General features: G+C 41.6%; 1 protein-coding gene across 9 annotated transcripts in view; it reads right to left on the reverse strand.

Moving 5' to 3' along the window:
- SENP8 (SUMO peptidase family member, NEDD8 specific) overlaps positions 1-16,462 on the reverse strand; it is a 44,411-nt gene that overhangs the window by 16,002 nt on the left and 11,947 nt on the right. For 6 of the 9 annotated variants that reach the window (XM_017960749.2, XM_017960748.2, XM_017960751.3 and 3 more), the window contains one exon: positions 5,937-7,310. The exons of 2 other annotated variants lie outside the window; for them this stretch is intronic. In XM_017960749.2, the coding sequence (XP_017816238.1) occupies positions 6,636-7,274 (639 nt within the window). In that variant the 5' untranslated portion in view covers positions 7,275-7,310 and the 3' untranslated portion in view covers positions 5,937-6,635. Of the gene's footprint in view, positions 1-5,936; positions 7,311-7,461; positions 7,496-16,462 lie in introns of those variants that run through there. One more of the 9 variants, XM_003901143.5, reaches the window with a different exon arrangement.

The raw sequence follows: 16,462 nt of genomic DNA on the forward strand, positions 1-16,462 counted from the left end.
ATTGGCAATAGAAATACATGGATTTAAAGGATACTTAAGATGTAGAGCAACAGGACTAGGAGGCTGATAAATGTGAAGTGAGAGGAAAGTCAAGGATGACTCCTAGATTTCTGGCTGGAGCTGGGTTGCACAGTGGGGCCATTTTCCGAGGTGGGGAACACTGATGGAGCAAGTTTGATAAGGCAAGAGCAGTTTGGGGGTTTGTTGGGTTTGAGGAGCCTAAGAAATATCTAAGTGAAGATGTCTAGCAGGCAGGTAAATGGATTACAAGTTGAAGTTCAGGAGAGAAGTGTACATGTGAAGTGCGTCAATCAGTCATTGACCTTGGTAGTGAATGGGAGAGCCTAGCAAGTATGTACAGGCTGAAGAGAAGAGGGCTTATGAGACAAAACCCTGAGAAGCTACAGCAAGTAAAGGAGAAACTGGCAAATAAGAGAGAGATCAAGCTGGGTGTGGTGGCATGTACCTAAGTCTCAGCTTCTCAGGAGGTTGAGGTGGGAGGATTGTTTACGCCTAGGAATTCAAGGCCGCAGTGAGCTATGATGGTGTCAGCCTGGGTGACAGACCCTGTCAAAAAAAAAAAAGTGATTTCAGAGAAAACTAGAAAGAGTGGTTTGAGAAGGAGGGTTTCATGTTGCTAAGAGGCCTAATAAAATAGAAACTACTAGTGATCTTAATGAGAATGTTTTGTGAAGTAGTTGGGGCAGAATCTAGATTAAATTGGGTAGAAAAGTGGGAGGGAAGTGAGGAACTGTGATTAACCACAGATACTTCAGAGCTGGCTGTGAGGCAAAAGGCCAATATCTAGAGGAAGACATGGGGTCATGTTTCTATTTATTTTTAAAGATGGGGGAGGCCGGGTGCCATGGCTCACGTCTGTGATCCTAGCACTTTGGGTGGCCGAGGCAGGTGGATTGCCTGAGCTCAGGAGTTTGAGATCAGCCTGGGCAGCATGGTGAAACCTTGCCTCTACTAAATACAAAAAATTAGCTGGGCATGGCGGTGTGCGCCTGTAGTCCCTGGTACTTGGGAGGCTGATGCAGGAGAATTGCTTGAACTTGGGAGGTGGAGATTGCAGTGAGTGGAAACTGCAGTGAGCCGAGATTGTGCCACTGCACTCCAGCCTGGGTGACACAGTGAGACTCCATTCCCTTCCACCAAAAAAAAAAAAAAAAAAAAAAAAAAAAAATTGGCTGGGCGTGGTGGCTCATGTCTGTAATCCCAGAGCTTTGGGAGGCTGAGTCAGGCAGATCACGTGAGGTCACGAGTTTGAGACCAGCCTGGTCAACATGGCAAAACTCCGCCTCTACTAAAAATATAAAAATTAGCTGGGTGTGGTGGCGCCTGCCTGTAATACCAGCTACTCGGGAGGCTGAGGTAGAAGAATCACTTGAACCCGGGAGGCAGAGGTTACAGTGAGCCGAGATAGTGCCATTGCGCTCCCACCTGGGAGACAGAGCAAGACTCCATCTCAAAAAATAAAAATAAAATAAAATAAAAAACAGTAAAGGTGGGGGAGATTTTACACACTTAAATGCTGATGGAAAGGAGGCAGTAGAGAGAAGCTGATGGTGATGATGTGTGTAAAGAAATTGTTTGCAGGATATCCCTGTGCACAGATGGAGGGATTAGCCTTACTCTGAGGTCCCTCTGTAACAGAAGAAGGCACCAAGATGGGCACAGATATAGGTAGGCTTGTAGACCTGGCGCCAGAGAAGTTGAAGGAGTTCATGTCTGACAGCTTCTATTTTCTCTCTAAAGTAGGAGTGAGGGTGGAGGTGAGCATTGTCCAGGTTTGAGGAATGAAGACTGAGATAGCAGCTGTGGGGAGCTGCAGCAGGAGCTGGCTAGGGAAGCAAAGCCTAGTATAGAAAACCTTGCCTGAGCCTGCATCATGGAGAAAGGGTTTTCTTCTAAATACAAGTTGCTTGGTTTTGGTACATGGAGGACAAAGATCCAGGAAACAGCCTTTGTCTTTTAATGCAAACTGCAGGTTCTAAGATTTTTTCCAGAGTAATGATAACTCTTCCCTATTACTGACACTGAAGATGACTATCACTTCGTTTGACACTCTGAGATGTTAATTTTTCCCTACATAAGAAAATTTAAGTGTATTCAGAACTTGATTTTTCCGCCGAGCGTGGTGGTTCACACCTCTAATCCCAGCACTTTGGGAGGCTGAGGCGGGCAGATCACTTGAGGCCTGGAGTTCAAGACCAGCCTGGCCAACATGGAGAAACCCCATCTCTACTGAAAATACAAAAATTAGCTGGGCGTGGTGGCAGGCACCTGTAGTCCCAGCTACTTGGGAGGCCGAGGCAGGAGAATTGGTTGATCCCTGGAGGCGGATGTTGCAGTGAGCTGAGATCACACCACTACACTCCAGCCTGGGTGATAGAGTGAGACTCCATCTCAAAGTGGAATTTCAGCCTCATAGTGGAACTTAGTGACCAATTTTCCCACTATTGTGCAGAGCATCTTTGCTTAGTCCCATTTACTTGATGCAATTCCTTTAAGCCCTCTTTTTTGGAGATTCCCCAGGCTGCTGCTCTTGTTCAACTTCCCATCTTTCATATACATGGAATATGAAAGGTGATTTAACACAGGACGTACAATGTAGGGTTTTTCTTTTTTTTTTTTTTTTTGAGATGGAGTCTTGCTGCGTCGCCCAGGCTGGAGTGCAGTGGCAGGATCTCAGCTCACTGCAAGCTCCACCTCCCGGGTTCACGCCATTTTCCTGCCTCGGCCTCCTGAGTAGCTGGGACTAGAAGGCGCCCACCACCACGCCCGGCTAATTTCCTTTTGTATTTTTAGTAGAGACAGGGTTTCACCGTGTTAGCCAGGCTGGTCTCAATCTCCTGACCTCGTGATCTGCCCACTTCGCCTCCCAAAGTGCTGGGATTACAGGCCTGAGCCACCGTGCCCGGCCAATGTAGGGCTTTTAAGGTGCCCTACACCAGCAGAGCAGTATAAGGAGCTGATCCAAATATGACAATATATAAAACGAGGCCAGTTATTATATAGGTCCTGCTGCCTAGCAGTTAATTCAGATGACAGTTTCTCACTATTAGTTTCTGTAACATACCAGCTGAATATATGAAGTTTAGAAACTGAGGCTAGACTACATTTAACATGTTCAAACGTGGAGTTCTTGCCATTTTCTAGGACAGGGAGAAAGGAATAGGTGGAAAAAGTGTGAGACGAGATGGAGGCCATGTGACTGAGCTTCTGAGTTTATTTATAAAATGAGAATAACAGTACCTGTTGAAACATAATAACATAATAATTAATGAGATTATATATTTCTATAGAACCTCAAAAATGTACAAGGTACTTTATATATATGGTGATATATATAATGATGCATATATAATATGCAAGGTACTTGCATAGTATGTGTGCATAAAGTACCCTGAACAGTATAGAGTGATAAAAAGGTTAGTTGTTGCTATTCACTGTCCTGGAATAAGTTTCTCTTTTGTATATAACAGTAATTATCAGCCATTTTTTACATAGCTGTTTAGCTGCATAGCAATATAGAACTAAGTTTTCAAATTTGTTGTTAGTCTTAAAATGGAACTGAGCAGGACAGAAGGAAGATAAGGTTTATTTTGCAGATGAGAGTACTGAATCTCACTGACAGAGCCTGGATTTGACATTCATGCTCTAACACCATAGCATGTACATTTTTGTAAATAATTTTTTTTTTTTTTTTTGAGATAGAGTCTCGCTGTGTTGCCTAGGCTGGAGTGCAGTGGCGCAATCTCGACTCACTGCAACCTCTGCCTCCCACGTTCAAGCGATTCTCCTGCCTCAGTCTGCCAAGTAGCTGGGATTAGAGGTGCCCGCCACCATGCCCGGCTAATTTTTGTATTTTTAGTAGAGACGGGGTTTCGCCATGTTAGCCAGGCTGGTCTTGAACTCCTGACCTCAGGTGATCTGCCCACGTTGGCCTCCCAAAGTCCTGGGATTACAGGCATGAACCATTGCGCCCGGCCTGCCCCATGTAACTGAGAAATTCTACTTTGTCATTTCAATGGGATGTGTTATTAAAACATATGGTTGATATGGATATAGTAAAATTATAGTCAAAATAATAAGGTACATATCAGAAACATAATCCACTTCATGTGATCTAGTTAGGACCAGTGCTTGTGAACTTCAACATATACCTGGCCAAATGGTTGAAATATTTGTGTTTTAAATACTATTACATAGGAAACCCACTGATACTTACATTTTCTACAACCATTTATAGCTGGGTTTACATATGGTAACCTTTCTTAATTCCATATTGATTCACGGGTTGGACAAGTGTGAGTAGACTTACCGGGCAATACAACAGGATATCTGAAAACAGGTTAGTTCAGTTTGATAATTGCTTAGCCCAGTTTTGAAAAACCTGCTTTCCTTTTGAATATTTTGATTAATTTTGCAGAATAGATCCTTTTGACTCTAAGAGAGAAGGGAATGCAATACCAGCAAAAGATTTTTTCCTATTTTGTGTCATGTAACATGAATGGTATGTGGTCAAGCAGGTGTGTAACCTACCGGGTACTATAGTATCCAGTGAAATACAAGTCAATTCTTAAATTCTCCTGTCATTTATAATGCTAACATTTACAAATGACATACTCAAAATTTCATGAGAAGACACTAATCTGTGGCACAGTCCAATCAGGCTAATGCATTTGGAAAAGGTAATTACACCTTTTTTATAATTATACATATATATATATATACATGTCTATACGTGTGTATATATATTTTTCTATATATATTTAAAAGACAACCTTAGTTAAAAAAAATTACTTATAAGATGAATCTTAGGGAGTTAGGAAAGATTGTTCTCATATGCTTTAACTCTCAGACTGAAGATACTCTGATATTTAAATAAACATACTTTGCATTGTCAGAAAGATAACTTTTCCCAGAGAGGATTTGACTTCAATAGTCCAGATTAGCTGCCTAAGTCAACAGTCACTGTAATAACATTGTTTTCTTATCTTTATCTACACTTGTGGCCTATCAGCGACCTTTGTCAATTCTCTTGCTGTCGCTCCCTCTGTATTTGACCTCTATGGATGACTGCCAGTTCCTAATCTTTTTCCTAGCCCCATCTTCCATTAGGATTGGTTTTTATCCAAAATGTACTGACTTGAAATGGAAACTTTTTTTGATAGCTTTCTCTTTGACTTTTAGTTTCAACTCCTGCTCACTCAGGCCTGCTATGTAACCTGTACTTATTTACCCTTACTGTGTTTTCCCTTCTTGGCTAAAAGGAACCAAGTTACTTTCTCTGTGGTCACTGAGTGGTGAGGTTATTTTGGGTCATGCGGGCTGGGGGCAGGGTTAGGCTGGAGAGGTAGCTGAAATAAGTTTCATGGCTGAAGCTAATCTTTGGTTTTCAAGTCTTATATGCCTTGCAATCTAATTCTCATTAGGAATAGAATTAATGTGTGTACCCAACATGTCATCTGGTTGTTTACTATTTGAAACAACTGAAACACATCAGTGTTTCTGGAGGCATAGCATTTTGTTTTACTCTTCGTTCCACATTTTAAAAATTACATTCCTTGCATTTTTAATTAAGTAAAAGGGCTGAGAAAGGTCACTTTTCTTCCTTTATGTTTAAAAAACAAACCAACTCTAAGTCTGTGAAGTTTCAGATACAAAATCATCCTGAAATTACCATGACATAATTAAAAACAATTCTGCCAGAATTAAGGATAGAGAGGAAAACCTGTAACTATCAGGAAGCACAACTATTTATCTGAAACAACAGGTAGCCTTGGGAAGGTATCAACTATGAATTTTAGAAGCAAATAACTTTGGATATAAGGAGGAAGTGTGTGCATGGCTAATAGAAAAGGCAGAGAAAAGCAGTTATTAATCTAGAGTAGCAAGTCTACCCAATCAGTGAGCAAACTGAGAGGTCCACCAGACATTAATTTTAATGAGGTTACTCGAGATTTCCCCTTTCTTCAAGCATTCCAGGAATCAGATGGAGGAAGATAGGGTAACATCATCTTTATCAAATATTTGCAAACGTTATGCAGATAGCTGGAAAAGCCTGTGCATGGTGAATGGAAGAGATATCACATAAAACCGAATAACTGTCTCATAATATTTAGGTCTTGAATGAAGTTAGCCCTTGATCTGCTTCCAGCCAGTTGATCTCTTAATTATGTAGGCTGTGCAACAAGTTTTTGGTTCTGTTTTATAGTTTTCTTCCCTGCATTCCTCTAGATTTAATATATTCTTGATTTGTTTTACAGATCACTGCTTTTCCTCCAGAAAAAGCCAATGTGGATAAGGGAGACTAAAGGAAATTAATTATATACCAATAAGAAAAGTCTTACTTGAACCTTGTGTGTAATAAATGTTCAAATAAGTTGGTTATAAGGTTTTGGTGTACAATTTCAAGGTATTTTCATAGAACATATTGCTCTCAAGTCAGGGTTAAAGTGAAACGTTCCATGGGGATAACACAGAGGATGATATTCTTTCAGGAAAAAGAGTATTACGCTTTCCTCTACCAGGCATCTTCCCTCAGGCACTGAGATTGCAGCCATCCAACAAATGGGGAAGGGCAGAAAGAGGAGCCTTCAAAAGTCGCAAATATACTTCAATAGTTACTTTTTAGCAAGTGTGGCAATGAGATCTTTCCATTCTCCCCTCTTCTTTGTGATGTATGTAGGGGTGAGTAGCTGTAGCAGTGATTCTGTCTGTTGCCTAAAGAAGTTCTGACACAAGGCCTCAGTGTTACATATCACGTACATCCCACAGTCATAGCTGTTTTGTTGGGCAGGGGCTTTCTCTTCCACAAAGGCCAGTTTGTCTCCTTTTCTGCCTAAGAAAGCTTCCAGTTTCTCTGCTACCTGCTTTGCGTGGACTGAGTTGCTCCTGCTATGGGAATCATAATGAAAAAAGCTATTTTTATCTCGGAGGTAGACCAATAAACTCCAGTGGGTTCCTCCGGCTGCCTGGTTGGAGTTATCATTGATGGCTAAAAATACAACTCTCTTGTGGGGGAGGTCCAGTGGTTCAAGGAACATGGCGATCTCTGCTGGGTTGCTAGTGCACTTGATGAACTGGGTGACTTCAGGGCTGATGAAACTGACATCATCAGAGCAGTCATGAAACTGACTGTTGGCAAAGTACTCAAAGGCAAACCCAATAATATGGTCATTGAGCCAGCTTGGCGGATCCAATAGTGAGACATCTGATTGCCGCAGCAGACTGTCCATGTAACTCAAGACTACGGGGTCCATCTTGTACTGACGAGGGCTGCTCAGAAATTCCAGAAGCTGAACAAGAGCCAGAAGACAATAATACTGTCAATAAATACCTGACTGTAAAATGGGGCTGGAAAATAGTAGTTACTTTTACAGGTTGTGGTAAAGAAATACACAGTTGACCCTTGGACAAGGTGGGTTTGATCTGTGCAGATCTACTTACACATGGATTTTCTTCCGCCTCTGCCACCCCTGAGACAGCAAGACAAATTGCTCCTCTTCCTCCTCCTCTTCAGCCTACTCAACATGAAGATGAGGAGGATGAAGACCTTTATGATGATCCATTTCCACTTAATGAATAGTAAATATATTTTCTTTTCTTCATGATTTTCTTAATATTTTCCCCTAGCTTACTTTATTGTAAGAATGCAGTATATAATACATTTACAAAACGTGTGTTAATTGGCTATGTTATTGATAAGGCTTCTGGTCAACAGTAGGCTACTAGTAGTTAGGTTTTTTTTTTTTCTTTTTTGAGACAGAGTCTCACTCTATTGCCCAGGTTGGAGTGCAGTGGCACGATCTCAGCTCCCTGCAACCTCTGCCTCCTGGGTTCAAGCAATTCTTCTGACTCAGCCTCCCGAATAGCTGGGATTACAGGCATGTGCCACCATGCCCGGCTAATTTTTTTTGTATTTTAAGTAGAGACAGGGTTTCATCATATCGGCCAGGCTGGTCTCGAACTCCTGACCTTATGGTCTGCCCGCCTCAGCCTCCCAAAGTGCTGGGATTACAGGTGTGAGCCACCACGCCCAGTGTATTTAAGTTTTTAGGGAGTCAAATCCTACACCTAGGCCGGGTGCGGTGGCTCATGCCTGAAATCCCAGCACTTTGGGAGGCCAAGGTGGGCAGATCACTTGAGGTCAGGAGTTTGAGACCAGCCTGGCCAGCACGGTGAAACCTCGTCTCTACTAAAAATACAAAAATTAGCCAGGTATGGTGGGACATGCCTGTAATCCCAGCTACTCGAGAGGCTGAGGTGGGAGAATTGCTTGAACCTGGAAGGCGGAGGTTGTAGTGAGCTGAGAGCATGCCACTGCGCTCCAGCCTGGGCAACAGAGCAAGACTACATCTCAAAAAAAAAAAAAAAGTTATATCTAGAATTTTGACTGCATAGGGGGTTGGCACTCCTAGCCCCTGTGTTGTTCAAGGGTCAACTGTAACTATAAGAAATTCTAGCTTATGTGCTGCATGTAAACAATTAGAATGAAAACTGGAAAATTGCCATGTACACAGTAAGCATGAATTTTAAATATCCTCTTGAAGCACAGAAATTGGTTAAAATTATAGCTAATGTTTTACCAAACAACATACCATTAACTGTATTATTTGGCTCCTTAATGAATATGCATAATAACAAATTATATTAAAGATAAATTCAAAGAATCTAAAGAAAAAAAGTTACTAATTATCAAGGGAAATAGTTTCCATTTCAACGTTAATTTTCTTCTTTTTTTTTTTTTTTGAGAAGGAGTCTCGCACTGTCAACCAGGCAGGAGTGCAGTGGCGCGATCCTGGCTCACTGCAAGCTCCACCTCCCGGGTTCACGCCATTCTCCTGCCTCAGTACCTCCCAAGCAGCTGGCACTACAGGGGCCCACCACAATGCCCAGCTAATTTTTTGTATTTTTAGTAGAGACAGGGTTTCACCATGTTAGCCAGGATGGTCTCAATCTCCTGACCTCGTGATCCACCCACTTCGGCCTCCCAGAGTGCTGGGATTACAGGCATGAGTCACTGTACCCGGCCTCAACATTAATTTTCGAAAGATAAGATAAAAATATTGCTTCTTCCTTCCATAATGGAACGTGACAGTGATTAGGACTGTAGTTAAAAGGAATTGTAACTTTAAAAACAGAAAATCATAAGACTAATATAAATGAAATTCATTCCCGATTCTGCCCTGCTATGAGCATGAGTGATATAACATGTGTTTGCCTGTTTCATAGCTTTAGCCTCAAGGGGTATGATAAAGATGACGTAATGTTTACAATATAAGTTAGAACTTCTTTTGACTTCTTTTAAAAGGTAGTATGGGATAAGATTCTGGAAACCTGGGTCTAGTCCTAGTTTTACCACTGATTTGCTGGTATCATCTTGAGCAGTCATTTAAATGACTTTGTCCTTGTTTTTCTAAAAAGGTATATGCCTTTTTTACAGATGGCATATAAAATCATTTAATCATTTTGTATGCCATCTGTAAAAAAGGCATATATCCACCTTACATACCCTAGAAAGTTGTAGAGAAGACCAAATAATTTTACTTGAAGGTACTAAAAGAGTTTAAAAAGTTGTATAGTAGTATTTATCAATTAGATGACATTAGTAAGATAATCAGAAAATCTAGATAGAGCTCCAAACCAATCAAAGCAAATGAGGTTTGAAAACAAATATCCGTTAACATTACCTTGTTTAAATAAAAGAATGACTAACTTAGAGCAGAAGCAAGACAAGTTGTGTGATGAAATTAATATGCTTGTGACCCAAAGTGAGACAAGTCTGATGGGTATGGGATATTTGAGCCTAACAGACTCAACAGAATTAACAGAGAGTTAGGTGTTATGCACTGACCTGGCAGCACAACAATATTTCTGAAAATCACACAGCAATAAACCGTCACATGCAGATTGAGAGTGCAAAACAAAGCCTATTATAAGAAAATGGTAATAATGCTGTAAAAGACAAGACTAGAATTATGACATCAATTTAATCAATTCTGACCATTAGACCAGTTATTTTACCACTTGACTACACTATTGAGCAATAATTTCGTGATATAACCATTTTCGTGTAACAAAATGCTGCAAAAACCTGTATGAAAAATCAATACACCCCTCAAGAAAAAAACCCAAAGTAAATGAAGGGACATCCAACATGGTTTAATGTAGACGCAGTACATCATAATCTGACTACTTGAGAAACAACATAAGGCTGCTTATGAGAAAAAAGAAAAAATATATAATAAGATGGCATGAATTAGGATCTTCTTAAGAAAAAAAGACTAATGGAGAGACATAAACTGGAGCCAAGAATGAAGTTAATGAGCCACAGAGCACATTTGTTATGAGTGGGCCACAAATTTGGCTCTAAGCTTTTTGGCATCTAACCAGACAAAGTTAAACATTCACAATGTCCATAAGATAAAAACAAAGCAATTGCTCAGGAGAGGTAAAATAATTCTTTGTATTATGGTCCGATAGTTTTTCCTCAAGAGATTTTCTTTTTTTTTTTTTTTTTTTTGGAGACGGAGTCTTGCTCTGTCACCCAGGCTGGAGTGCGGTGGCCGGATTTCAGCTCACTGCAAGCTCCGCCTCCTGATTCACGCCATTCTCCTGCCTCAGCCTCCCAAGTAGCTGGGACTACAGGCGCCCGCCACCTCGCCCGGCTAGTTTTTTGTATTTTTTAGTAGAGACGGGGTTTCATTGTGTTAGCCAGGATGGTCTCGATCTCCTGACCTCGTGATCCACCTGTCTCGGCCTCCCAAAGTGCTAGGATTACAGGCTTGAGCCACCGCGCCCGGCCAAGAGATTTTCATAAAAGACATGGTGCATCATAACAAATAGTGCCTCACAATATCCTTACAACAGATGAAACAGTTAGATAGGATTGTTTCCTATAATAAGCTTTACTATCTAGCCTTATGGCAAATGGGCACAGATCAATCAAATGAAAGCAATTTGACAGAGGTTAGGTAATCAGCTTGTCGATGTGACTTGATGTAAGAGTTTATGAATATAAACGCGGAATGACTGCTCCCTGGCTACAGTATCCGTCTCCCATGTCTTTAATAAACACTGCATAGTTGTGAGTGCCAGGTCATATAGCTTGGCAAAAACCCGGAGACTTACTCTCTACACTGCCTGCTGAAATCACACCCACTCTTCAACACCAACCCAACTAGGGAAAGGAGCCTACAAGAAGACTGCCTCAACAGTCAGTCATCTCTCACCTTGAAGGGAATGTCCACAGGCTGGGCTGAGATTTTCTTCAGAAATAGTTTTTGTGTTTTGTCTGTTTGATTTTTAAAATACCCAGTATATAGACAAAATGTTACTTAAGGCCCTAATTCTGTTCCATACAGCATGACAGCAACAGTTTAATTCCAAAAATTCTAATGCAAATATAACTCAACTAGCCTTTAGCCAAACCCATCCTTGGCCAAGAAAAATAACTCTAAACTTCATATTTGAAGACCTGAATTTTAGATTCAATTCTGTTACTCATTGGCTGTGTGATCATAAATAAATTAAATTTCCTTAACTCTCACTTTCCTTTTCTGTAAAGTGAAAATATTTTCTATTTTTATTTTTTATAGTCCATAGTTTTTTTTTTTTTTTTTTTTTTTTTTTAAACACCTACTATGTCATGAATTCAGCAGCCCAGGCTTCTTTCTATTATTTCTCACAAAGTGTGCTTCTCTGAGGCTGGGCACGGTGGGTCACGCCTGTAATCTCAGTACTTTGGGAGGCCGAGATGGGTGGAGCACTTGAGGCCAGGAGTTCGAAACCAGCCTGACCAACATGGCGAAACCTCGTCTCTACTAAAAATACAAAAATTAGCCAGGCGTGGTGGTGGGTGCCTGTAATCCCAACTACTCGGGAGACTGAGGCAGCAGAAATGCTTGAACGTGGGATGGGGAGCTTGCAGTGAGTTGAGATCACGCCATTGCACTCCAGCCTGGGCAACAGAGCAAGACTCTTACTCAAAAACAAACAAAAAACAAAAAAGTGTGCTTCTCTGGGTGGAGCAGGCTAGTGCTTCAGGTGAACCCAGGCACCTTTCTCTTTGGCTTCCTTCTTTTTCTGATCATTTTCCTTCACGATTTCAGGAAGCTATCTCTGTTCTCAGAGTGCTTAATGTGCTCAATATGCACGTTAATTATCTTGGCAAGAATCTTGCCCTTGTTTGTTTACAACAATGCCAACAGCATGCTGGGTATCACTGTAAGCTCTTCCAGTTTGCCATGGTAACACTTGTGGGGCATTCCTTTTTGAATAGTATCCATTCCCTTGATGTCTACAATATCATATTTCTTATAGATTCACATATATGTGGCCAAAGGAACAACTCCATGTTTTTTCCAAGGCCTAGAGAAGATATATTGGATGCCTCTCCTCTTTCCCTTTGTGTTAGTCATTTTGGCGAATTACTGGAAGATGGTGTTTTGGGCCAAAAGGCAGTATTTTTTATTTTTATATTAAAGACAGGGTTTCGCTCTGTTGATCAGGCTGGAGCACAGTGGTGCAATCATAGCTCGGAGCAGGCTCAAACTCCTAGGTTCAAGCGAGTTTCCTGCTTCTGCCTCCAGAGTAGCTAGGACTGCAGGTGCGTACCACCATGCCTGGCTAATTTTTAAATTTTTGTAGATACAGAGTCTCACTTTGTTGTCCAGACTAGTTTCAAACTCCCGAGCTCAAGTGATCCTCCTGCCTGTGCCCCACAAAATGTTGGGAATACAGGTGTGAGCCACTGTGCCCAGCTTAAAGTGAGAATAAGAATACATGACCTTTATCATGTGGTATTTGTCAATATAAAGTAAAGAAACATACATAACTAGGATTTTAAAATACAACATAAGGCCAAGGCAGGCAAATTGCCTGAGATTAGGAGTTCTAGAGCAGCCAGGGCAACATGGTGAAACCCTGTCTCTACTAAAATACAAAAAATAAGCCAGCATGGTGGTGGTGCCTGTAGTCCTAGCTACTAGGGAGACTAAGGCACAAGAACAGCTTGAACCCAGGAGGCAGAGGTTGTAGTGAGCCGAGACAGCGCCACTGCACTCCAGCCTGGGTGACCGAGTGAGACTCCATCCAAAAACAACAACAACAACAACAACAACAACAAAAACAGAAAAAAAACCCCAAGAACAAATAAACAAACAAAAAAAAGACAAAGTGTTCCTAGGTATAAATTATGGCATCAGTAATTTATAACCTAATGACTGATAACTGTAATGTACTTCACTTAACAAATGTTTACTGAGTGTTCTCCTTTGTGCCGGGGGTGGCAATACAGAATGAGAATGAAATAGTTTCTACCCTTACTGAGCTTAAACCTATTTTGTTATAATGAACATATACTGCATATGCAATTCTTTTAGTCAATAAATACCTACTGAGCACCTAATATTAGGTCCTATGGGAGATACAAAGATGTATAAGGTGGTTTGTAGTCAATAAGATAAGAAATCCATAAGAGGCACACATAGAATGTATGGGAATTCACAAAAAGAATAATCTGGCTAACAAGATGAAAAGGCATGAGTGCTTGGATCAGAAATGGCTTTGAGGAAAGGGGCATAAAAGTGGGCTCTTGAAGGGCAAGTGGAGTTGGATGCATGGGGAAGACAGAGAGGCAAAGAAAGTGCTTTCAAATGTGGAGAGAATCCTGAATAGTCTAGCATGGCTAGAATGAAGTGGGAGTAGTAGGGGTACAGGCAAATATTAGAGGATTCTTAGAAGCTAAGTGGTGACAGACTGAATTGCGGTGAAGGAGTTTGAAATTTATACTGGAGGAAATGGGAGCCATTAATGGCTGGGTCAATGCTTTGGGAAGGTAATAATTCAGCCATAATATATAGAACTAATTGGTAGGGGGAAAAATGGAAAGCAGAGCTCAATTAGATGTTTTCTTTTTTTTTTTGAGGTGGAGTCTCAGTCTGTCGCCCAGGCTGGAGTGCAGTGGCGCGATCTTGGCTCACTGCAACCTCTGCCTCCTGGGTTCAAGCAATTCTCCTGTCTCAACCTCCCGAGTAGCTGGGATTACAGGTGCCTGGCACCATGCCTGGCTAATTTTTGTATTTTTAGTAGAGATGGGGTTTCACCATGTTGGCCAGGCTGGTCTCGAATTCCTGACCTCAGATGATCCACCCGCCTCAGCCTCCCCAAGTGCTGGGATTACAGGCATGAGCCACTGTGCCCGGCCCAATTAGATTTTTATTGCAAGTAAAGGTAGGAGGTAATGACCTAAAGCAGGAGAAATGATAGTAGGAATGTGGAGGAATAGATATTGTAGACAGAGCATCAATAAGACTCAATAAGTGATCAGAGGAGGGTAGATAAAAAAGAATTATGAGGCCGGGAGGCGGAGGTTGCAATGAGCCGAGACTGTGCCACTTGCTTCCAGCCTGGGGGATAGAGTGAGACTCCGTTTCCAAAAAAAAAAAAAAAAAGAATTACGAAATGGTCTGAAGGTTTCAGTTGGGGTGAGTGAGACAATGATAATAATACTATCAATGAGGTGGGAGAAAAGGAGACGGAAGGGGACCTTAGCAAAAAACCAGGAGCCATCTAGAATCATTTATGAATATTTCTTTTCTATGTAGTGAGTACTGTGCCTGGCATATCAGAAGTGCAATAAATGTTTGCCAGATGAATGAAATATTTTTAAAGGGAAGTCAGAAAATCTAGATTATGGGAAAAAAAGAAATAAGGCCACTTAAGATTTCTGTATTCTTTGTAATATCCTTATTCTCTGGTTTTGTGTTTTGCCTGTTATCCTTTATTGTTCTGTTGTTACTAGTAAATTTGTTCAGAGTTAAAAGATCTGTGTACTTGGTCTTGGTGGATGGTAAGCAAGACTAGGGGAAGGGCAAGAAAGGTGAGTGAACTGGGGAGCCAATGACCTCCTCATAGTTCTATTTGTAAAATCTTACCAAATATATTATAGCTCTATGTTTTGGGGCTAGGAAGTCTTGGGTCTAGGCTCTGACTTTGCCACTTACTATTTAAGTGATCGTGGGCAAGTTATTCATCCTCTTTCTGGGCCTCATTTTCCTCATCTGTAAGATTAGGTAGTAATAACATAATCACAGGTTGTTACACGAATTAAAAACATGAGTGAAAACACTCAGCATGTTGTCTGGTCTACAGTAGACTCTCAAAAAAAGTTAGTTTCCTTCCCTGTTCCCTATATTTGAGGTGGCAATAATGGACCCCAAAGATTTCTTGAAAATAAAGCACTCGTCTCTTTACATAAAGCCACAAAGTGATCAAAGATGAAACTAGCCATGGCATGACTCTGCTCTTGTGCTTTATCTTTGGCATAAGGAGAGCAAATGTGAAATCCAGGGAAAATTGTTCTCTCAATCTGAGTGAAGCAATGATGTTAATGTATTGTCAGTATACACAAATCCTGTGATTACAGGGGTTAGTTTATTGTATCTTCCGACTTCTGTAACTAAATGAAGCTAATATTGAATTCACTAACTTTTTTTTCTTTTGAGATGGAGTTTTGCTCTTTTTGCCTAGCCTGGAGTGCAGTGGCATGATCTCAGGTCACTGTAACCTCTGCCTCCCAGGTTCAAGCAATTCTCCTGCCTGAGCCTCCCGAGTAGCTGGGATTACAGGCGCCCACCACCATGCTTGGCTAATTTTTTATATATTTTTTTTTAGTAGAGGCGGGGTTTCACCATGTTGGCCAGGCTGGTCTCGAACTCCTGACCTCGGGTGATCCACCACCTTGGCCTCCCAAAATGCTGGGGTTATAGGTGTGAGCTACGGCACATGGCCAGATTAACTTTTAACTGGAGGTGTTACTGCTGTTTCAGTCTGGATTTTTTTTTTTTTTCTTTTTTTGAGACAGGGTCTCACACTCTGTCACCCAGGCTGGAGTGCAGTGGTGCAATCATGGCCACTGCAGCCTCGACCTCCTGGGCTCAAGTGATCCTCCTGCCTTAGCCTCCTAAGTAGCGGGGACCACAGGTGCCTGTCACCACGCCTGGCTAATTAAAAAAAGGAAAAAATGTGGCCGGACGCAGAGGCTCATGCCTGTGATCCCAGCACTTTGAGAGGCCGAGGTGGGCAGATCACCTGAGGTCAGGAGGTCGACACCAGCCTGACCAACATGGAGAAAGCCGGTCTCTACTAAAGAAAAAAAAATACAAAATTAGCTGGGCGTGGTGGCGCATGCCTGTAATCCCAGCTACACGGGAGGCTGAGGCAGGAGAATCGCTTGAACCTGGGAGGTAGAGGCTGTGGTGAGCCAAGATCGCACCATTGCACTCCAGCCTGGGCATCAACAGCGAAATTGACTGAAAAAAAAAAAAAAAAAAAAAAAATTTGTAGAGATGAGGTCTCACTATGCTGCCCAGGCTGGTCTTGAACTCCTGGGCTCCAGTGATCCTCCTGTCTAGCCCTCCCAAAGTGCTGGGATGATAGGCGTGAG

This window comes from Papio anubis, chromosome 7 (assembly GCF_008728515.1).
Source record: "Papio anubis isolate 15944 chromosome 7, Panubis1.0, whole genome shotgun sequence".
Classification (NCBI taxonomy): Eukaryota; Metazoa; Chordata; class Mammalia; order Primates; family Cercopithecidae; genus Papio; species Papio anubis.